Consider the following 24,196-nt stretch of genomic DNA (forward strand, 5'->3'; position numbering starts at 1 on the left):
ATGCCAAACAAAATGATCAAATGGAACTGGCAAAGCAATCCTAGTAATGCTTACAGCTTCTATAAACTTACTTTATCTATAAATCTCAAAGCATAATTCTGCACATCTATTTCTGAAAGATGGCTTTACCTACGTGAAAACTCATACATAGGAACGAAGCCATCCTACAAACCACCAGGCAACTGCAAAGCTGCTACAAAAGCCCTGAACAAAGCCAAAACCTCTTTTTAATCTTCAGGAAACCCATTGATTTTCTTTGAAAGACAGAGTTGCATAGGTACCTACTCAGTCTGGATCACAGCAACAACATATATGTAAACCTGTTTCTTAATGTAACACAGTAAAATACTTGTGCACATGCACAATGAATGTTGCTTTAATCAACAAATCATGTATCATTTAAACAACAAATCCCAATGGATTAAAAGTTATTTTAGGGCATATTTGTAGGTTCCAGTATTGGCACAGCTAGAGTTTTAACCAAATTCTTTTTCTTTGCAAAACTAGTTCCATCTGGTAAAACTGAGTGTTAATACATGACATTTATTTTTTTTAGGGAGGACAAAGAAAATTATGTGTGGCTGTGGAAAGACATCCTCTTTGTGCCTAGATGATCTACCTAATGAAGGCACTGTGCCAGCTCTGAGTTACTGTTCATAACTGGGAGGTTCCTGCCCCTTACATTTCTGCTGGGGAAAGGACTAGGAGAATTTATTGTAACTATTAAGGACTGTTAACCACATTTGTTTACATCATCACATCATTTTACTAGGGTATTCAGACTAATCCATTAAATTTTGCCCAAAGTGGGCTAACAAGCACCTGAAGATCCCTTCTGCTAACAGGAAAAGGAGGAGCTGCCATAAGCGGTCTTCAATCAGCACAATTGTTGGCAAAACAACTGTCTGTCCTACCCTAAGTACAAAGTTAGCTGTTGCTGGTCTAAATGTATCTTAAGGTGCATGGTATTTCTAGCAGTACCGGATCACATTTAACAAAATGTATTCATTGTTGTCACATTGTGCAAGATACAAATTTGAAGCCTTTTTTAAGGATTTTTTTCTTGTGGAAAAACAGACTAAGTATTTAATGACATGCAACAGCTAGTCAAGCTGACTCATCAGACTACAAACTACTCAGTATTGCAGAAATTTGGAGTTCGAGAGCTGCTTTTCGTAACTGAAGAGAGGCATGTGAACACATTTGTAATGTTACTACAAACTTTGTATTATTTTGCAAATATTAAACTAATTAACATTGAGGATATCCAAGCCAGCCACACTGATATGAAAGGAGTGCATTAAGACTCCTAGCTCAGGAATTATAAAAAATACTATGAGTTGAATGTCAACACCCTTTTCCAGAAGCAGAAACATGCAGTAGTCAAAAAGCCTGGGTGCTGACCTCAACACACAGATATCACTGCCTAACAGTAAATCAGATAAAGGGATCAATTCACTGTTGTCTGTTCTCCCTAGATCTGATTCTTAGCTGTTCTCATATACCGGACTACAGACGTTACTTGATTTACAAGATAAGTCTCATCATGCACTGTTGCATGCCCCAAAACACCTGAAAAGGTCAAGGAAGGAACACAATCAATCATACAGAAAGATATGACACTCTTTGCCTCAGCTTCTGTTGTGATTTTTGTCCCTGTATAACTTCACTGAAATTATTGTTTAATTCTAGAGTAAAAAAACATCCTCAGTCTCCTTAGTGACAAGCCTGATGGATCAAAAAGGCATATTTATCACTGAATGTCATGCTTGGAGACTCCTCTCTTTGCCTTCCTTATGGCTCCTGGCCCCCTCTGTCTGATAGTGCAAAGCTCACACACCAATTCATTTCGTTCATCAACGAGCAACGTGTTCCTGTCTTCCAGCTTCCGAATTGTGGCATTCAACTCTGCTATCCTCTTCTGGTTTCTGCGCAAGTCCTGTTTATTGGTAACAACATAATACCGTTACTAATTCTTTCCAAAATACATTTCGGAAAATAATCTCCCAAAACCACATACTAGTCAATTTAAGCTGTCATCATCATCAAGTGATTTTTTTTTTTAATGATACTTACTATTATGGCAAAAATGTGTTGTTTGTTGTTGTTTGCTCGTTTGTTTGTAAGAAATCATCTAGTTTGGGGAAAATTTTAAGATTGAGAATTTCCAGTTGTTAACAAAATTAAAAGAAAAAACAAAAAACAAAAACCACAAAACTGATGTTCATATGCTTTCTGATAGGGGAAAAAAGCAAAAAGCTAAAAGCTTCTAGCTTTTCTTGCCTTCTCCTACACATTCTTCTACTTGCTGAGCCATGAAAAAGTAAGGACATCCCTTTCACTGTCAGTTGCCTTTACCTTCTTATTCTTTCTTTGCATATGTGTAAATATGTGTATATACATATTTTTTTGTGTAAATGCCATGTTTAGTCACTCAACTAAGGAAGTTGCATGCCTTGTAAATGAAAGCAACAGCTACATGTGTAGAGGGCAAGACAGAGAAAGAGGAGGAAACTCCTGAGCTTCCTAGAAACTCCTGAGCTTCCTAGATTCCCCCCCGCCTTCTCCCTACCTGTCTTCCCAATTTTATGTTTGTTTTTGGGGATGCAGACTACCCAGATAGTTATGATTCTTTCAGAATAGCACTTACTATTTAAGATGTCTTATTTTTGTAAATACAGCAAATGAAGAAACAGAATTACAAAGCTTTGTCCAACTGGCCTTTTCTTAGAAGAAGCTACAGTTATAACTTCTCTGTAGTGAATAAGAGTGGGAATGTTTTCCCAGGGACCAAGAATTTTTTTTAAGCAAAAGAAACCAGCTACGTTTCTGTTTTGCAGCATCCAGTAAAACCTGCGTACAGGGCTGCTGCAATGCTCTGAACCATCTCCAGCCCTTCCTGGTATCTCTCTCTTGGGACTGCTCATGTTACACTCTGCCTCCTTCACCAAGAAGAGCTGTTCATCCAGAGCTTCCTTCTGTAGCTGCAGCTTCTGCACATAGCCTGTCTGTGTCTCCAGTTCTTTCTCCAAGGAAAATATGATCCTGTCTTTAGCCTTGATCTCGTCCATCTGATGAGAAAAACAGAGCAACAATGTTAGTGCATAAATGCAAAAGCATTTCATCCTTGTCCAATCTAGGACTATATGATTTACTTAACACCAGCACTCACCACTTAAATCTGCTACATCATATCACACAAGCTTGAAAACAATACTCTTTGAAGTTTTGGACACAACTGTATGCTATCATATACAGTAAAAGATTCGGCAGCCTTTCACAGAGTGAAGCCTTGGAACCAAGCATGACGAAATATGCAAAATGTCTCAGCTCTTGTAACGGCAACAGACACAGGGTAATAAGATACAAAGCTTCAAAAACCGGATGAACAGTTCAGGCTTTCACCTTGCATCTTGGTCAGTTAATTATAATACTGAAAACTAAGTCTATACCCCAACAAAACCAAAATAGTTTAGAATAGCTCCTGCTTAAATAAATTCAGCTACAACAGCTGAGATGGTAGAGGGTACAGACGGTTTCTTACAAATTCTGTGCAAACCCCCTATTTCTTACAGCTGATTGACAATGTTCTTAATCTGAGTGCAAATGATGACTGGGAAAAAAAATTTAAATTAAAGCTTCTATTAAGATCAGCACATTTATTATTATTTGTTTGTTTTGCGTTTTAAACCTATTAAACTGACTTTACCTCAACCCATGATTTTTCTAACTTTTTACCATCCAATTATCTTCCTCCTCCCATTGTAGGGGAGGAGGATGAAGGGAGGTAAGTGGTGGCAGCAGAGTGCTTAGCCACCTACCAGGGTTCAACTACAATGCTTTAAGCTCAAAAATACCACTCTTCACACTGTTTAAATCACCATTTATTTTACTTAACTGTCAAATCTTGAATTTCAGTTTTCAAGCTACACTTTCCAATGTCGTAAGCAGGCTCAGCTCACGTATGATAGGGAAACACGGACACTTGCACCATTGCCAATTTTGGGTCTCATTTTGCTCATTCTCTCCAATAATTACTGAAGGCTATACGAATATCAAAGCAAAAGATCTCTCTTATTCTGCCATGCTCTGTGTTTAAGGTGTTTAAGATACCATCATAATGGTTAAAGAAACTAATAAGCTGTCAGTGCAAATGCAAACATCTTCTTTTTCTAATACTTTGCATGGCAGATGTATTAGCATTTCAGCAAATCAATTCCTTATGGACTGGACCAATCACTCTTACTCTATGGAGTTATTTGCCCTCCTAGTGGTCACTCTAGTGGATTCACCGTGATCTATCTGATGCTGAGATATGATAATGCAACATTTTTATTACTTTTGCAAACCGAGGTGCTTTGCAGAGTTCTGTGATTAACAAAAACCTGAGAGGTACAGGAAGCAAACTCATGACAGCATAAAACAACACATGAAATGTTTTGGTGCAAGGAGGGGCTACTAACCAAGCGGCGAATATCCCTCTCACTCTCCCATTTGATCTTAGAAATGGCTTCCTGGTGGGACTGATGCTCACTCCGAAGATCACCCGCCTTGATCTTGTCAGCTTGGATCATATTGTTAAGGGCCTCATCTACTTGCTTTTTTGCAGACTTCAGTTCAGTAATTTCCTGCAGAAGCTTAAGGCGCTCAGAGTCAAACTGTTTTCTGGCCTCTTCACGTGCCTCAATAGTCAACGCTGTCCTTACTTTATCACTGCTCCCATCCCGCAGCGCACACAATGCTGACTTGAGGCGCTGGATTTCACTGTCTCGGACTTTTACCATCCGTGTCATCTCCTGCTCGTGCTGTTTAATGAGGTTCTCCCTCACAGCCTGCAGCTCCTTCATTTTTTCCTCATGAAGTTTGGCTTTTAGCTCCGTGATCTGCACAGTCTGCTTGCGCTGCTCCACTTCACGGATACGTTTAGTTTCTTGAGTCTTCTCTCTTTCTAGTTTAGCAACCTAAGTTGAGACAAAATGAAAGTCACCTGCTACCAAGATGCTGTTATCAAAACAAGCCCACCCAGGCACACAGCCTTATCAAATTGAAGAAGACCCTGCTGCAGACCCTAGATGCTCCTCCATCCTCCTACCACAAAACACAGGCCAATTTTAGCCTGTATTTAGCCCCTTGCTCCTCCATGATGATAATTCCTTTGATATCTGGAGCACTCAGTCTCATCTGGTCACAGGAACAGATGAGATGGACCTACGGACAGACCTCCTGAGAGATATTGAAGCACAAACTATTTCATTATTTTGTTCATGTTCTGCTCAAGTCCTTTCCATTGTTACTCTGAAGCACATTTAAATATATTTCAGATAACATATTTTTTTCCAGTTTTGAAGGCTTTACTACATTTGTTGCTCTCATTATTTAGACCCTTCCATAGCTGCAATGCTAAAAAAAACAAACAAACAAAAAAACAAACAGCAAGAATTAGAATATACTGGAAAGCACTACAGAATCTCCCTTGGCTATCAGTTTTCTTATTGGCCTCCTATGGCTCCTTAAGAGAATAACCAAGTCTTGCCTACGCGCAACATATGAATGACAGAGCTTGTAGGGAATACGCAAAAGAAGTATTTTTGCTTTCCAAGTCTGTCATTTACCATATGAAAGAAAATTATGCAGAATGAGTTTGAAAGAATTATGGTATCCGCTTCCTTATCTTCACTGCTTGTAAAAGACATATTGAAGATTGCCTTAATCTCACTCTTGTTCATGTAACTTTAGCATTTACCGTACAAGGGTTTATTGCACAAAAGACGCACTCTGCGTATAAAACACAGATGCACTGTGAGTGCTACTAGAAGCATCCCTAAATGATGAGGGAGCAGCACTTTGGAGAGCAAAATTGGCACTGTTTTGCAAGGCCGTATGAGGATCACCTGTGGGAAAACTGATGCTGCCTGCAAGGATTTTAGCAGAAGGTGTGTGGGTTTTATGCAGAATAGGTGTAAAATAACAGCTAGTATTTTATCCTTGGATAACAACTGGCCCATTTACTTTTTTACAGGCTACAAAGGCTGAAATAGTGTAACAAGATCATAGTGTCTTTCAAGGGCTGCCCTAGTACAGATGATGCAGGAAATGAGTCAAGACATCAGCAGATGATGTAGGGAAGAGCTGAGGCTGCAGCCCACAGCCCTGAGGTGGTACCAAAGACTTCTAAAGTTTATGTGAGGAACCTCAAACCTTCACAGGTATGTATAGACAGGGCCATGGCTATACCCTCTACACGTGATACTCAGCTGGCTTTTGACTAACTTTGGATATCAGACTGATATGCTGACAGACCATTGGTACCTGAACAAGCTTGAAATAATATATACATACCTTAATGTACAAAATACAGTTCAGCTGCACTGCAGATAGATTACAAGGATCCACATGGAATTTCATGCTATACATTTAAGAACTACTTCATTCAACTTTGAAATAAAGACATATCTTGCTGAAATATATTCAAAAATTCACTTATTCAAAAACAGCAACAGTACACAATTTCTAGATGCTGGAAATTTAAAAAAATATAATAATATAGTTAGAGACAATCTGAGTGGATAGTATGAAAAACACTAATTGGAATATGTCCAAAGATGTTACAAAAAGTATACCGTTCCATTTGAGGGCCAAAGTCTTATTAAACTTGTACCTTGGTATTTCACTGAGGTCTTTTCCACTGAAGAAGCAGCGCATCATACCACTGTTCTAGAGAAGAGTTGCATCTGTTGATTTCTGTGATGCTGTTTGTTTTCATGTGTTTCTTTCCTTCAGTGCAGACACTTTTATTTAAAACCAAACCCTCACTCACCTTAGATTTCTCCTGGTGCAGCTCAATTTGAATGTCTGTTAGCTTGGTCCTGAGTTCCTCATTGGCAGCTTGTAGGGCAAGAATCAGTGCCTCAGGCTTTTCGCCCTTGCTACGTCCTTTTTTTGACATGATTTCTTATCAGTGAGAGTCCATGTGTTTACTTCTTTCAAATGTGAACTGCCATCTTTTTCTGTTCCTTTCAGTACCAGTTACTTTAACGCCTACTGGGTGGCAATCCTTAAGGTTCTGTCCTCAACAGCTGTGCAAGCTCTGTGAGAAATAAAACATACTATTATTTATCAGTGGACACTGCAACATGACAGCTCACATGGTTATGGAACACAAGATAGCTCACTTCTCCAAACACTGCAATCTTTGTCTGAAAACCTGCAAGGGAGATTCCAGCACAACCAGGCTTCTTTATGCAAGTCTGACATAGTGGTGGAAATTTCATACATGCCCTTTTCTTCTTCTCATAAAGGGGCACCATGCGAAGAAGATACACGTTTGTTTACCATAAGGATTAATGATGTTGAGACTACAGGATTGGAGAGGACAGGTCATTTAACCCAAGCCTTACAGTCCGGGATAACCACAAAGCAGGCATTTTAGTCTGAAGAATCTATCTACAATCTCTTCCTGTTATCCTTCCCAACCCTTGAACTCTCCCAAGATCCTGTGCCAAACTGACTTTCATACAACATTCCTACAGTCTACTACAAGAAGAGAGAAGCGCTGAAGTCCTCATTAGCATTCTGGGTCTCTGTAGAAGCAGAAAACTAATGATATGCAAAAGCCTGTATCAGACCAGAATTTGTCACCTTTGCCATTTTTAAGGGAATGCAAAAAAACTAACCAACAGTTCCTGTCAACTAAATTTTTGGGAAAATTCTGTCCTAAGTCAAAATGATATGGTAAGCATAAATCCAGGCACATCAGCAAGATATGCAGATAGGAAAGCTAAGATGGGTTGTTTGTGGCGTTTTGTTTTTGTTTTTGTTTTTCCCATATCACTGGAATATGAGTGTCCCTCTGTCCTGCATGTCCCATGTACTTTTTTTTTTTTTTTTTTTTTTTTAATATTTTTCGTATTAGTTATTAGCACAGACTGACAGCCTTGGATAAAGAGATATTCTGTCTACCCACAAAATAAATGTGGACTTGTACTTGATGAAGGGCAGTTTTTCACTGTAGGAGGGAAATATATTTTTCATCAGCAAGGTGTCTGTTTTCATTGACAGCCTCATTTGCAAGGCCAGACATATTCCTTTAGGCAATATTGATTTCTGTGTGGATGAGTAAATTCATAAGCACATGGAATAGGTATGATTAAGAGTTCATTATTAGTGTGATTTATCTCATGCCTCTGAAGGGGGAGTGGAAAGTATGGCTTAACCCAGCAGACAGCTAAGCACCACACAGCCATTCTTTCATCCTCCCCCTCGGTGGGATGGGGGAGAGAATCAAAAAAAAAGTAAAAGGTTGTGGACTGAGATAAAGACAGCTTAATAGGACAGAAAATTAATAATAATAATAATAATAATAATAATAATAATAATAATAATAATAATAATAATAATAATGTGTGCAAAACAAGTGATGCACAATGCAATTGCTCACCACCTGCTGACCAATGCCCAGCCCCTCCCTGAGCAGCGGTCCCCCCAGCCTGGCCAGCCATCCCATATTAATTGTTCAGCATGATGTCATATAGCATGTAATATCCCTTTGGCCAGTTTAGGTCAGCTGTCCTGGGTCTGTCTTCTCCCTGCTCTTTGTGCATCACCAGCCTCCTCACTGGCAGGGCAGTATGAGAAACTGAAAAGTCCTTGGCTTAGTGTAAGCACTACTCTGCAAAAATTAAAACATCAGCACGTTATCAACATTATTTTCATTCTAAATCCAAAACACAACACCATACCAGCTACTAGGAGGAAAATGAACTCTATCCTAGCCAAAGCCAGGGCAAAAAGGAAAGATATTGCCATCTTAAAATGACCTCCTCAGCATCCAGCATAATTAAAAGGGATATAGTTACTCTTTGGGAACTGTATCTTTTCAAACCTACCAAGGCTACCTACCCGTTGAGATGGAAGGGCATAGTGAGTTTCTTCATATTGGATCATATTGCTTTTAATGCACAAAGCTTGATATTTATGCCAAATCGTTAGTATTATTAGTATTTCCAAATATCTGCTTTACCAAAGCTTGCATGCAGACCCTTGCAGACTACAATGAGGTAATAACCTTTCTTATAAATCCCTGGGATACCATGTCCCCCACAGGGTGCTAATTATATTAATGAAGAACACTGTCCCAGCAGTCTGCTGTGGAAATCTAGGCAAGTGAGGAGGCTCATTTCACCTGCTACCATGTCCTTACTACACTGAGTACTTGCAATTCCAAAATAGTGAAGGAAGCCAGGCAGATGTACTGATTTTCAGCAGCACACATGATCAAACCCTAGATTTTAAGACCGAGAAGAAACAGCCTCAGTCTTTAGGTAAACAAACTCCTTTGACTTTAGTGGAATGAACCCTTTGGTACATAGATCTCCCTATGAAGTACACAGTGCATAGTGCTGATATCATAAGGCATATCTGTCAAGGAAATTAAAAACATCATAACCATCATAACATTCCCAGATTGTGAGAATAATGTTACCCTATTAACTGTTTCAAATTCTGGTGGCATATTTGGCCATGCAGCTATTTAGAGATTGCAAGAAGCATCTGTCAGATGTCTATAGGCAAAAAGACCATCAGAATTGCTTATGATGAATGGCTGCCAAGTACAATAGCAGCAGGAGCATCTCCTATCAGCTTTGCCCTCTTCAGCACTTGCTAGTAGAATGCATAGGAATTATTGGAGCCCTCAGAGCCATTAAAATACCTAGTTAATCAAGATTGCTTAAAATAAAATAAAATAAAATAAAATAAAATAAAATAAAATAAAATAAAATAAAATAAAATAAAATAAAATAAAATAAAATAAAATAAAATAAAATAAAATAAAATAAAATAAAATAAAATAAAATAAAATAAAATAAAATAAAATAAAATAAAGGGGGCAGATTTCAATCCAAGATAACAGGATTAAGTCCATTCCTAAAGCATACTAAATTCAGACTGGAACCCACCATGAGAGATTCCATTTTGCTCCTTTCCCTAGAAAATCCATCTACTAAATTCTTGAGTAAAAGTACCGCAAATTTTCTTTGAGATGTACCTTCAATGAAAGTCTAAATGAATTCCCTAAAGAATGTGCCACACTGTTTATGTGAAGAAGCAACACATTGCTACAGGCTGTGAAGAATTTATCAGCAAGAAATCATGGCTATACTTGAATACTTGAACTTACTTAAATTTGCTCCTGTATGGAAAAAGTACGTTGTTTGAATCTCGTTGTTGTTGTTTTTGAGATCAACTCAGGCTTAGCTGCATGATATAAGCACATAGTAGAAGTGTATTCATATTCACACTCCCGGAGGTTCAAAGCAAGTGCACAGATAACACTGTACTTTGTCCCATAACAGAACATGCCTTAAAAAGTCACAGAATCACAGAATTGTCTAGGTTGGAAGAGACCTCAAGATCATCGAGTCCAACCTCTGACCTAACACTAACAAGTCCTCCACTAAACCATATCGCTAAGTTCAATATCTAAATGTCTTTTAAAGACATTTAAAGATGGTGACTCCACCACTTCCCTGGGCAGCCCATTCCAATGCCTCACAACCCTCTCAGTGAAGAAGTTCTTCCTAATATCCAACCTAAAACACCCCTGGCGCAACTTTAGCCCGTTCCCCCTTGTCTGTCACCAGGCACATGGGAGAATAGACCAACCCCCACCTTGCTACAGCCTCCTTTAATGTACTTATAAAGAGCGATTTTCCAGGCTGAACAAACCCAGCTCCCTCAGCCGCTCCTCATAAGACTTGTTCTCCAGTAAATGCTTCAAGGAAAGCACTCTGTAATCTTTAACATTATATTTAAAAAGACAAGTGCAACTTGATGAGCAATTGCACTGAAAGCTTCTTACCTAGTCTCTTTAATCTTCTGTTTTCATCCCTTCCTACAAATTTCACTTATTGCTATTACTTTTCTTTTTTCTTCCATGCTTTCCTTTTTTAATTTCCTCCCCTCCCCCCCCCCCTTTTTTTTTTTAATTTCCCTTTGTCCAGTTTTTTTTTTTTTGGTTGGTTGGTTGGTTGGTTTTGTGGTTGTTCCTTTCCTTTCCTTTCCTTTCCTTTCCTTTCCTTTCCTTTCCTTTCCTTTCCTTTCCTTTCCTTTCCTTTCCTTTCCTTTCCTTTCCTTTCCTTTCCTTTCCTTTCCTTTCCTTTCCTTTCCTTTCCTTTCCTTTCCTTTCCTTTCCTTTCCTTTTCCATTGCATTCTAGGCTAACTTTCTGTGTGGGTTTGGCCATATGCTAGCAAAAGTAGAGAGGAAAAATTCCTACTCCTGATCGCAGAAAACATGGGACTCTGAAGCTGTTCTGAGCATAAGAGCAGTGTTTCTGATCCAGTACTTCATCTCAAAGTGATTGTTACATTCTAATATTTGTGGTATTAATAGTCTGAACAAGTGTGCTTGTCTTAGAGTTCATATTAACTGTTCGATTAACTATCACTGAAAGGAATGAACTTCATTGGGTTCTGAGTATTTGAAGATGGGAAGAGGAGAAAATTCTTCCAAGCCAAAAAAACTACTTTTTGAAATCTGTCTCCAGTTACAGCTTGCTGGTAGATTTTCCACCTCTAGTTCATATTTCTTTCTCCTGCAAGTAGTTGTAAGTGAAAGGGTGTGCAAACAAATGTAAAATAATTATAGGGTGACTTTTTCTGTACTGTTTCCTTGTTATGTGTTATGTGTAGTTAATGTTATGGAAAAAAATGCTGATATTGCGCATGTTGGTTTGAAAACTTTGCTCAGAACTCAACACACACAAAAGTTCAGATAAATTTTCCAGATTCAAACAGTATCATTTCTGTATCCGTACCAAAGGCAAAATAAATAAGGTTATGAAAAGCAGGTCAGGTCTTAAAATCAAACTTCTGAATAGCAAATATATTACATTCAAAGCAGTAATCAATTACTGTTTTTCATACAGTAAATGTAGTACAAAATAAGTTTGTACAATGCTCTCAGACATATGGTTTGGTTTTGGTCCTGTATGGAGCCAGGACTCAATGATCCTTGTGGGTCCCTTCCAACTTGGGAAATTCTGTGATTCTGTGATTATTCCTTTATCTGAAGTGGTGAGGAAACTGCTCTGGATTTTGCTCCTAATGACAACCTATGGCAAATCCAAACTGTCTTTAACTTCTAAATTGGTGAAGCCAACCAGAACAGATTAGTAGGGGCAGAATATATCTGGTAACAGGCTTCCTGCCTGAGTTGTCCCTGAAGTTGCCTTGGCAGTCAGTTCAGATATGCTTTCTTGTTAAAGTACATCACACCCCTTATCTAAAAGGATATAGAATAAAACAGTCCCATTAAAAATACCTGAAATTTGGGGTGTGGTGGAGTTCAGCAGCCTGAAGGAATGCCTTCTCATTGTATTCTTCATGGCTAGAATATCATGCAAACTAGACTCAGACACATTTCACTGGATATCCTTATTAGCATGACCACCAAGTGGGCTTAGAACCAAACAGCAACACTGAGCAAGTCGTATATCTGACATGGTCCAGAGGTGAATCCAGGGGAAGTACTCTGTGTTTGCAGACCGTTACAGTTATATGGAAGATTTTTTTCTAAAAAAAAAAATAATAATAATAAAATAAAATAAAATAAAATAAAATAAAATAAAATAAAATAAAATAAAATAAAATAAAATAAAATAAAATAAAATAAAATAAAATAAAATAAAATAAAATAAAATAAAATAAAATAAAATAAAATAAGTATAAAGCCTTCACTTCTGTCTTCCTGTGTTAAAATGCAAAAAATCACTACTGTCATACTGAAAATTAATTTGACAGGTTGGGGTCAGGCTATTTCAAAACAATCTGTCTTTAGGTAAGGCTTTGTCATGACAGCTGAAGTTCCAAAATTGGCTCCTTTCTCTGTTTGGGCTTCTGCTGAATGAGACCCATTGCACAAAATACCTTTCTAGTCTCACTGGAATAATAGCGTAAGTGCAGGAGAAACAGCACACTCTTTGTGGGGGATGTCCAGCCAAGTATGAAGAGGCACGAGTGCACACTAATCAAACAGCCGTAGGCATATACGCTCCAGTTTGCACATATGACAAGCAAGCCTGTATTTATATCATGGAAACTGCTTTGGGCCTCATCAGGAAAAGAGCTGAGGCCATCATTCTCTTACAGTGTTTTAACAGTTCCCTTCTTTACTCTCCCCATTTGGAACAGGAATCTTAACCACTTTATCTTGTTTTGCTGTAATAAAGATTAGAGGAATCTAGCCAGACCATTTTTGTCTTCTGAACCATGACTTTACTTTTTGCACGAATTACATACAAGACTAAGACATCTAAGACTGCAGCAGTGAGCTCCATGTGAAACACAGGAGTTCTTACTCAAAGATCAAAGAGCACAGTTTTTTATGGCTATCTTTAGCAAACTGATACAAATGCAAGCATGATGAGTGTTTTTTTAGAAAAGCAATAACATGACAATTTCCACAGAATTTAGAAAATCAATTAAAATCCTTTAAAACATATTCTAAAGTATAACCCTTCCTTTCAGCAAAGCAAGGTGTCTCATGTGCCAGATTTGGTGTACTCCTGAATAAGAGTGTTGGCCTGTTTGGGTTTGCATACAAAACCCTTAAATCTCAACACAGGAATAACCTTGACTCTGAGTGAACCAAAACACATGCTGTGTCTCCCCGAGAAACAAGTACATGTATATATACATTCCCTCAAAGTGGCAGAGACCAGAGTGCAAGCATTTGGCAAAGGTAAAACTGAAACCAAGCATATGCTCACAATATCCTTTTGCACAGAGAAATCGTCTAATCCTGATGACTCTTTGATCATCTAGACTTCGAACACACAATAGAAATTACCTCCCTGTCCCCCCTCCCCCCACCAAAAAAAAACCACCACCACCACCACCAACAACAAAAAACACTAAGAATGTCTACTCCTGCCTATTTTGTGCCCAAACACTCAGTGGAATTTGGGACTAAGTACCTTTAAAATATATAGACATACCCTGCACTCCTGGGTTTCTGCTTTTAACATCTCAAAGTTCAGAACTAGAAACCTTGAGCTCTGTTCCTTGTAGTAACTAAGACAGCAGCAGCAGATTAGTATCGCACCCCCTTGTTTAGCTTCTTCTGTTTTCCAGTCCACATCTGATGCATCTGCAGCTGATGTCTCACCAATTATAACTCACATATTGGATGCTCAAGTGACAAAGACACATTGCATTTGAGGATCTAGTCCCATCTATCCATAATTCTAGAAAGTTGCTAAGGCTACTGGGTTTCCAAATAAATTGTGCTTAGCTACATAAAGTAGTTTTCACAAAGGAGGGATACTGACCATTAAATCGAAGGCACAGGCAATGCAAGATGTTATTCACAAGTGTTTACTTTTAAGGAGTAATATCTTACAGTCTGCCACAGGATGAGAAATTCCACCAACACTTTAGAAGGATAAGAACCTGGCATACAAATGGTGCAGGGAATGGCAAGATTATTCTGTAATGTAACCATTACGGTTTTGGTTCTTCTAACTTTGGTTCTACTAACATATAGAACACTAAGATTTGGTTGTTAACTGTATGAAATAAATTTCATGACATTAGATAAACATCATAATCATCACTTTCATGTGACAGCATTATTATTATTCCCACTTGTGGGTGTTAGCAGAGAAAATGATTGATGTTTGGGGCAAACGTCAATACATCTCTTTGGATATGGGCAAAGAACTGAAAGATGAAAACTGCGAAGAAGGGTTAGGGCAGACTCCTCAACAGTGGTGAAGCTTTGCAGGAACAATCAGTGCTCTGATACTAGATTCCAGACAAGCTTTCCTGCATTATTGTCAGGATGCACATTATTTTGCATTTTCTAGTGGGATTCGAATAAATCCAAAATTAAGTCTTTGCTTTGTCTTATTTACCAATTTTCATCTATGCTTTACATTGGTTCAGAATAAAATTCAAGTGTGAATTATTGCATTCCATGCAGTGTATGCTATGTCACATAATGGAATAAATGATTAATGGAAACTGCGATTAAAAGCATGATCTGTATTATCTTAGTATGAAATCATAATACAGCATCCCAAGATCAAAGAAAAAACTTAGCTCAGGCTTCCTACAAATATTTGCATGCCTTTATACAATTCTGTTCTATATTTTTTTTATAGACAGAACATGACAAATTTCATGTGCTAGCAGCTTAAATGTGTTTTTTTCTACCAAATAGTGATAAATAGCTCTTCAGAACAAATCCTAACCACTTTGGCTTTTGACTATACAGAAATCATAGTGTGATAGATATTTTTTTTTATCAATACCACAATAATTGTCACGAATATTGAAATGTCTTCAGAACTATACTCAAAATATCCCTCAGATTCAGGCTCCACACAAGGAATACAGGATGAATCTGGTGCTGCTAGGCTGCTAAAATTGCCATTGGCTATTGCTCTAAAACATGAACCAAAAATCCCTATCCAACTTGCTGGCAGCACCATGGAAACATTCAAAAGGGGGCAGAAGCATTATTGTTATCCGCAGCAAAGCTGAGCAGATTTATTAAACCAATATTGTATTATTCGGTGGGTAAAATACCATCTGTCTCTTTTTTAAACAATTGTTTTCCTAGAAGTTACCATGAAGCATACTACCAGTAAATATATGAAATCCTTCCTTATCCTGAAAGGAAATAAAAATTTCCCAGACTCAACAGAGGGAAATATACATGGACATGGATCAGACACACTATTGAAGAATAACAGAATTATCAAATTATCAGGAAAATTACGCACTCCATTAACTTGCCCAGGTCATTGGAAGATAGGGTCTAAAAAAACATTTCAGTGTTTCTGTACTTTTAGTGTTGCTCTAGGCCCATTCTTGGTTTACTGAAAAGACATTTTGTAAAGGTATTTTATACAAGTAAAATTGCACTCCAGAGACAACACATGGAGCCTGAAAGAGAAATATTGCAAATCACGAAACTTACAGTATGAGGCCTTCCTTCCTTTGATTTTGATTTCAATAAGCCAGCAAAACCATCTTTTATTTAATCAAAATGCATATAAACAAGAAAAGAACAAACAGTGAGGGAAGTGTTCGTGTCCCATTCGTGTCTTGTAGAAACACTTCCTTTTTTTTCCATGGTCATAGCCCTCATTATCTATTGTCTTACAAACATCAAAGGAGGATATTTTGTTTTCACTATTAAGAATTGTGAGATATTTAGGTATTTTTTCTATTAAAAGCACCAGATAACTTGTGAGAGTTTTTGTCATTTTTAGCTCAACTCTTGCTACAGCCGATGAAGGTAGATTTAGATAAGGTGTCAGACTGCATAAGAAAACTCAGTGTTCTGGCCTCCTGTGTTCACTTCTAACATTTAACAATGTGGACCTCTGTGGTATATTTTTTTTCTTTTCTGAATACCTTGCTTCTGACCAGATCACTACATTCTTGCAGCTCAATATATCTTCAAAACATGTATTTTCTACTTCCACTATATCACTGTCAATGTCCTGCAGAACCTGATGTACACAGTTCTCTAATTTCCCATGTCCTGTATCCCACTTAGCCTTTCATTACATTGCCTGGGAAAATAATCTGAATGTTCCCATTACCATGGGTTATACTCCAAGCTATGCAAAACCTAAGCCAACTGGAAGTACACCTTGTCTCTTCAGATCAGCTTTTCAGAAGAAATGTGAATATCTATGTGAACATCCTGTTAGCCATTCCTATTCATCTTTAACAGTCAAAATGCCTTTAAAAAGAATAATAATAATAATAATAATAATAAAAAGTGGAAGCAATATTCACTAGAAACACTCAGATTATTCACTTATGAAAATATTGTTACCACAGCTGGTCTTTTTCATTTCTGATTTGTTGTAAATCATACTCTTCTATTGTATGTTGCAAGATACGACTCCCTCAAGACCTCTACAGTCTATGAGCTTTTTAACAGTGGCCCTTAATAGGCAGGTAACATTAGAAATCTTCTTTTCCATCAATGTCATTAATCAGCTGAGGTACAAGGAACTGTTATTTGCTTCCTCCCAACAAAACAAATTAAAGAACACCATACCATGATTCATCATGCATACTGTAGCTCTATTCATAATGAGAGGAACAGAACTCAACAAATATAAAATAAAATAAAAGTCAGGAAAAAGCAAAACTCGCATCACATGTAGAATTACTCTTTACAGCTTATTAATCAGAAGCTGCTCGTGAAATTTACATGAAGATTTTTAGCTGAACTGTGATGCTTTAAATATGGAAGCATCAGCTAATGTTGGTCAGGGCATTCTCCACCTATGTAAGCAGGAGATGGGTGGGATTCTCAGCTGGCAAAAGTGTAAGCATGAAACAGCACCCATTAAACCCAAATGAGATACTGGTTCATACATGACATGACAAAGTAGAAAAAACAAAAAGGTCTCATTTATAAGACATTCAGGATACTGTCTTGAGCACCCAGATTTCCATTAAGGCTGCATCTGAAACCAGAAAAAATATTTATGGCAATTTCATAGAGATTTTAATAGGCATTAAGCTACTGTATAACATTTCAAATCAACTTCCAAGGACAATGCTTACATCTTTACTGACTTCACCTAACACAGGTTAACAGGCAGATCACTGACACTGACTGCATATTCCAAGAAAAAGGCAACATGTAGGTCATTCTGTGACCTAAAAAGTACACGAAGCAGTACAAAAGGGATCTGCTAACACAGAATCTTGCAACCACAGGCCAAATACCACTCAGTTAGTAACACTTACCACTGAATCTGCATGGATGCTTATTTGCTATTAGTTGTGAGTCTAAAACACTTGGCATTCTCTCATCTTACAGGTTAATTCTTAAAAACATTGCCAATTTAATTAAAGTAACCATTCATGTAGTTACACGCAACCAAATAGTAACTAACACAATTGTCCTTTCAGATGTAGATTATTAAATGTTCTTCAAGTGCAAAAGTGCCCAAACATTCTTCATTTTTCTGAAAGTGACTATAACTGACTATAATTTCCAGTCATGGACAGAAAATGGAAAAGGGACGTTACTAAGTGTCATATGAAATTAGAGCAGATACTCTTAGATGATTCTCCAAAAATGACTGCATCTCATTTTGTTCCTCACCAATACACATTGGCAGAAAATAGCAGCTCAGAGAACCTTGAATATTAAGTACAAATAAACACTGGGTAAAAAAAAAAAAAAAAAAAAAAAAAAAAAAAAAGTTTTACCTATGAATAATAGAACTTCAGAAACAAAAATAGCATTTGGGTTCATGAAAATATAATTAAAAAGTAATTGCATATTGTGTATTAATACAATTTTTTTTTTTAATTCTTCACTGCAATATTTGTAAACCAATCCTACAACAAATACATGCAAAACAATACAGTATTGATTATAATTAATTTCTATCTATCACTTGCAATCTAAGGATTTTGCATGCACTATAGAAATGAATAATGAAAAATATTTCTGCATCAATTTTAAAAGAAAATCAACTTAGTGAATTTCAGTAAACTAGTGCACATGGAGGAAAAAGAAGCCCAGAAGCTCTGACTCTACCATTTCTCTCGACTTCATTTGATCACTCATAATTGATTACTCTAAGCTAACTTGGGAATTCAATGCAATTTTAAGTTGGACATTTGGATGGCTTTTATTTACAGCCCATGCAATGTAAGGCTTAACAATTCTTTCCCCCTAGCTGCTTAAAAAAAATTTATAATAAATGTTTTCAACAAAATACAACAAATAGTTTAACAAATGAAGTACAAGTGTCAACCAGTAACTGGAAGATAATACCTTCCTGGTGCTGATAGGAGGAATTCATAATGTGAAAATGAGAGAAAACTTGCAATTTAGCATCAGCAGTTATCAATTAATTTAAATCAGTCATTTCGTTATTTTTGATAAAATATATTCAATCTGAGGTCATGTTGAAAATGATGATGCAAATTATAACATTACAGAAGACCTGGCTTACCATAGCAGCTGTTCTATCTAAACCATTTCCTCAGGTACCTTAGATTGCTTTATTGTTAATCACAGGGATATTTTATCTAGTTAGAAATGATATGATACATGATATGATATGATATGATATGATATGATATGATATGATATGATATGATATGATATGATATGATATGATATGATATGAATGTGGTCCACCCAGTCTTCATTTGTATTCATTATTTGTTGGCATCTGTTAAACAGTTAACTGAGGGGTTTCTTATTATGCAGCCATGTACTAAAATAGTTTCTGCATTTGCCTCTTTCTCATTTAACTATGTTATGTAGATTGTCACACCAATTAGTTCACTTTGCTTTTATTCCGACAATAGCTGATTCAGACTATTTAACATAAGAACAGGCTGTGATGTCCAAATATGATCTTCCAAATAAACAAAACAGGCCCTAAAGTTTCCAGGATGTGTGATGGTTTCTCAACTAACCGCCAGTGATCCAAATTCATGGCAAACAAATCATACAACAGGAATTTTAGGGATCTGAACTGAAAGCCTGCATTCGTGAAAGTGCTTGCATGTTGTTATTTTTCCTTTAAAGTTCATTGGATATTTCAGAATCCAATCTGCAGGCTGTGATCAACACAGGTTTTCTGTTGTGTACAAAGACATTGCCAAATACACTCATTTCAACTTCACAGCATTCAGTGTGGATAGACCACAGAGTTTTCTCATGACATGCTGATGAATTTTCTATTTAGAGCCCCACCTCCTGGAGCAAAGAAATTAAATCGGGAAAAGTTTTTTAGTCCTCATATTTTAGAGAAGAAATTCAAATAGACCTTAAAGATACAGAAACTAGAAGTACTGCATAAATGACATTTTAATGCCCTCATGGATGCTGAATGTTGAAAGGTGATGACACAGAGTTACACTTCAGCTTTGCACAGGTGTAGATGATGACTAAAGAGAAGGCATCAGAGAATCCATCTCTGAGGATGGGAGGACAAGATTGTTGTGATCTGGTATAGACCAGTGATACAGATGTACATGAGAACGTTGAAAAAGCTACTTCCTGGGAATTAAAGTGAGCTATTAGTTTAGAAACACACATTGCAAACATGCCATTGCCAATTCAGCTAAAATAACCTTTTTACTTGAATTTAAGCATTTGTTTTGTAATCTTGTAACTCAAATATTGCATTGCCATGCACAAAGATGACAGAGAAACCTGTCTGAACCCCAAAAATACGACAAACTCAAAAGTGACCCAAAATTCAGGTATCTAGTAAGGACTATTTGCTTTGTCACAATTTCATGAAGAAAACAGAAAGCACAAACACTAACCACAGTGCACACTGACCATGACTCAGTAGTGAAAGACTAGTTGTAAACACGTTCAGTCCCATAGCTCAGTTAAAAAAAAAAAAAAAAAAAGGGGAAAAAAAAAGTTATAATTTACAACTACTTGGATTTCAACCACTCAAGCTACACTTGAGCTATATCGTATGAGAGTACAATCCAACACCATACTTTTACAGTTAGAAGGCTGCTTTTATACAGTTTTGAAACCACGGTAGCAACTGTCTCTTGAATGGATGAATAGAAATCAAAATTGAAAATTATTCATTTTGCCAGTTATGTTTCACGTCATTTTTCTTGAATACCCTGAGGTCACTCATCCTTTGTAATGGCAGAGAAGTTATGCTGCATCTTTCCAGCAACATTAAAGCCTCGAAAATAAATGGTTTAGCATATCCCACCATACATTTATGAATGACAACTGCCACTTGTCTGCTCTACACACAACCATGTTTTAGCTGTACCTTATGTTCAATTCCTAATAAGTAGCGCAAAGAAGTTCTTAATCAAAAGATCTAGCTGGAAATGGCCAACGGAAGCAGAGGAATCATCACAAACCACTGAAAGGTGACAGGAAGAAGGTTATCAGAAGGGAGACTGAGACAGTTCATTAGTATTTGCAATATCACACAGACTAAAGTTAAGCTCTGGATGGACACTGTAAAAATACCTGGCTCAAATTCATCTCCAAGGTCAGGACCATGTTTCTGTACCTGAGGCACTAACAGATTTTCAGTCCAAGATCAGCAAGTCAGAAATGATGTAGCATCCATCAGTGGCAGCCTGCTCCTTCAGCTCTGCTGATGACCAGGCAACCCCAGCAGTATACTGGATTGCCCCAGTGCTGAAAAGCAGCAAAGCCCAAGAGCAGAGCAACAGCTCCTGGCAGCCACCTCTACCAGGCAACTCCAATGGAAATCCTAACAGAAACTTCCCAGCCTTTCCTCGCCCCGGGCCTCCTTCTCAGGATTTTGTTCACTGTGTAAGTAAGGGTGGAACTGGCTGCAGCCCCCTTAACTTCATCACATCTCTTTGGTCCATGGTGTCTTTTGATTGCTACAAATCTATTTATAGAGCACCCATACCCTACTTCCTCTTCAACAATTAATAGCTAACTACTCTCAGACTTCACCAATACCACAACCATTCCCAGAAAACCTGTTAGAATCACCACAGATTTACCTCACTCAAGCACTAATTTAAATCTGGTCAAGTGCCAGCAAAGCTTGCATTTACAGCACAAAAGATCCAGATTTGAAATTCATATTGTGGAGCAGCAGGCCAGATCAATAGAAACAAAACCTGAGACAGAGCAGAAGCAATAAACCTAACATCATTTCCTGAAATGGACAAATGCTCTGCTTACTAAACTGGGCATAGTAAGTCTAGTAAGACTAGGCATAGTATATGCACAAGTGAAGAATTTGACCCAGCAAACGAGAGACATAGAGAATGAGATTGCAGCATGTCACCTCAGCGTAATGCATAGGGCAGTATCACAACGCAAAGGTTGTAACAATGCATCCCATTATATTTTTCCTTACAAAAGGTCAAATTAATCTTTTAAAACATATACCTCTCTATGTTTCTAGCCTATAAGATACTCAGCACCTTATATATATATATACATTTATACATATTCACAGAAAAAAAAAATAGAAACAGGCTACAAATGACTATTCAATGCCACAAAAAAAAAAAAAAAAAAAAAAAAAAAAAAAAGCAGCCCAAATGCAAGACCTAGATTTGTCTTAAGTAGCCATAATGAAGTGAAGGACAGCATCCAGTAATTTAAGAATAAATTGCACATCAGCCCAAGTGGCATGTTTCATCGGTTAATGACTGGAAAAAAAAGACGTGTTGCACATACAAAGAGATGCAGCTTGTGGGGTCTCTGTATGCAAAGGAGCATGTATTCATACACACATCCACAAATACACCAACCCTGAGAGTCCAAGACGTGTACAGGTGCCTTTCTGAAAAGGCTTGCTCAGAAAGAAGCCTTATGCAATACCGTTTATACAAACAAATGGAATAGTTAAAGATGCATCGCGAGTAAAAATAAACCAGGGGAGTGCCTTTACAGCTGCTCTGCGCTCAGCTGCGCTTACTGCCCACCCGCAGATGCCATCTCACTGAGGCCCAGCCCAGGCTCTGCTGGCTGTGACTCTCCGCGCATCAAATTCAGCCCTGGAAAAATTCCTTCCGCTGCAAGCAGAATCACGCCCAGCACGCCGCGCTATGCAGTGAGGAAGGCAAGACAATGACCAACCTGGCACACAATGGTGCAGGACGGGAGAGCGGCAGAGGTGGATCTCGGCACGGCTGCCGGCGGCATCCCGCCACACCTCTCCCTCTGCCTGCTCTCCACCATCTCCATCTCTGCCTCCTCTCCTCTGCATCGTCTCCGCCTGCCTCCTCCCCATCACCTCGGCCTCCGTCTCACCGCCATCGCACCGCACCGCACCGCGCCGCCCCGGCCCGGCCCCGCTCCGCCGCCCTCGCCCCGGCCCCCGCAGCCGGCCGAAGTCATTGTTCCGGCGGCGGGGGAGCGGGCAGCCCCTGCGCGGGGCCCGGCGCCCCTCCGGGAGGCCGCCGCTGCTCACCGTGCCGCGGCCCGGGGAGGATGCTGAGCGGCGAGGCACGGGCGCGGCGCATCCATCTTCCCGCTGCCGCGGCGGCTCCAGCGCCCAGCCCCGGCCGCTGCCGGCCTCCTGCGCGCCGACGCTGAGGGCGGGCGCCCGCCCCGCCGCCTCCCCGCGGCGGAGGCCTGCGCTGCCGGGCCGGGGTCTGCGGCAGGCACCGCCCCGCCGCCGCCGCCGCCGCAGCGCCGCGCGCCCGCCGCCATGGCAACGCCGCGGCAGAAGGGGCGCGGGGCCGCGGGCCCCGGCGAGCGCCGGCGGAGGAGCCGCGGGAGCGGCCCCGAGGGGAGGAAGCGGCGGAGCGGCGGGAAGGGGCTGCGGCGGCGCCCGCCGCGGCCGAGCGGCCCCGCGCCGGCAGCAGGGCGCGGGCCGGGGGCTCCCTGGCGGAGCGGGCCCCGCAGCCGGCTGCTTGGGCCGCGCGGGGCCTCTCACAACCGGCCCGGCGGGGCAGCGTCCGCGCCGCGCCGCGGGCTCGGCGGGGGCGGGCGGCCGCGCTCGGAGCCCCCCGCTGCAGCCTCCCCCCGCGGAACGGCGCCGCGGGCTGGGAAGCCGCCCAACGGCAGGCACCGGCAGCCTGCCCGCGGGGGGGTGCGGCGGGCGGGCACGAACCTCGGCGGTACCGCGTTCCGGCCCAGGCTGACATAACGGGAACTGTCCGCACGCCCGAATAAGCCGCCCGCTCTCCTGCTTCTGTGTGCGGTCCAAGCCTCGGTGAGGCAGTCGTGAGAGCAACGGGCGCGGAAGCACATCCTCCTCGGTTTCTTCAGGTGCTTCCTCGTCTCCATCCTTCCGGATACTGACAGGGGTATCCCTGAAAGAGGTCGGTAGGCTACTGCTAGTAAACGCATCAAGAATTCCAGTCGTTATCCTCTTGGCGCTTTACACAGAAGACAAACGTGGCTGCTAAGCCTGGTCAGATAAAGCATCAGCTTTTCTGCAAAAACAGGCTTTTCTTTTTGTGGGCCAACTGAAGACAAACACGCTTGGATTGGTCTGTTTGTTTTTGCTAAGCACACCAACGCGCAGGAAACAAAGATGTTTGAAAACTAGAAGATGGCTTAGTTGGCTACTGGATTTGCAGATTATCTCCACTCTATGAAGCAGCTTCCTGGTGAATCAGTGACAAAATAAGAAAAAAAATAGTGACAAAGACACTGAACTTTGAGTCATCCACCCTTAGTACCCAATTCCATCAGAGCTCCTA

At 39.7% G+C, this 24,196-nt stretch overlaps 1 protein-coding gene across 1 annotated transcript in view; it reads right to left on the minus strand.

Annotated features, from left to right (window-relative positions):
* The window catches only part of JAKMIP2 (janus kinase and microtubule interacting protein 2), a 47,442-nt gene extending 24,393 nt beyond the window's left edge, over positions 1-23,049 (minus strand). The window contains exons 1-5 of the mRNA XM_082771962.1: positions 22,957-23,049; positions 6,818-7,087; positions 4,464-4,961; positions 2,862-3,071; positions 1,841-1,939 (exon numbers count right to left, since the gene is read on the minus strand). Of these exons, the coding sequence (XP_082628088.1) occupies positions 1,841-1,939; positions 2,862-3,071; positions 4,464-4,961; positions 6,818-6,946 (936 nt within the window). The 5' untranslated portion in view covers positions 6,947-7,087; positions 22,957-23,049. The remainder of the gene's footprint in view (positions 1-1,840; positions 1,940-2,861; positions 3,072-4,463; positions 4,962-6,817; positions 7,088-22,956) is intronic.
* Positions 23,050-24,196: the final 1,147 nt, after the last annotated feature.

This window comes from Aythya marila, assembly GCF_965140915.1.
Source record: "Aythya marila genome assembly, chromosome: 14".
Taxonomy (NCBI): domain Eukaryota; kingdom Metazoa; phylum Chordata; class Aves; order Anseriformes; family Anatidae; genus Aythya; species Aythya marila.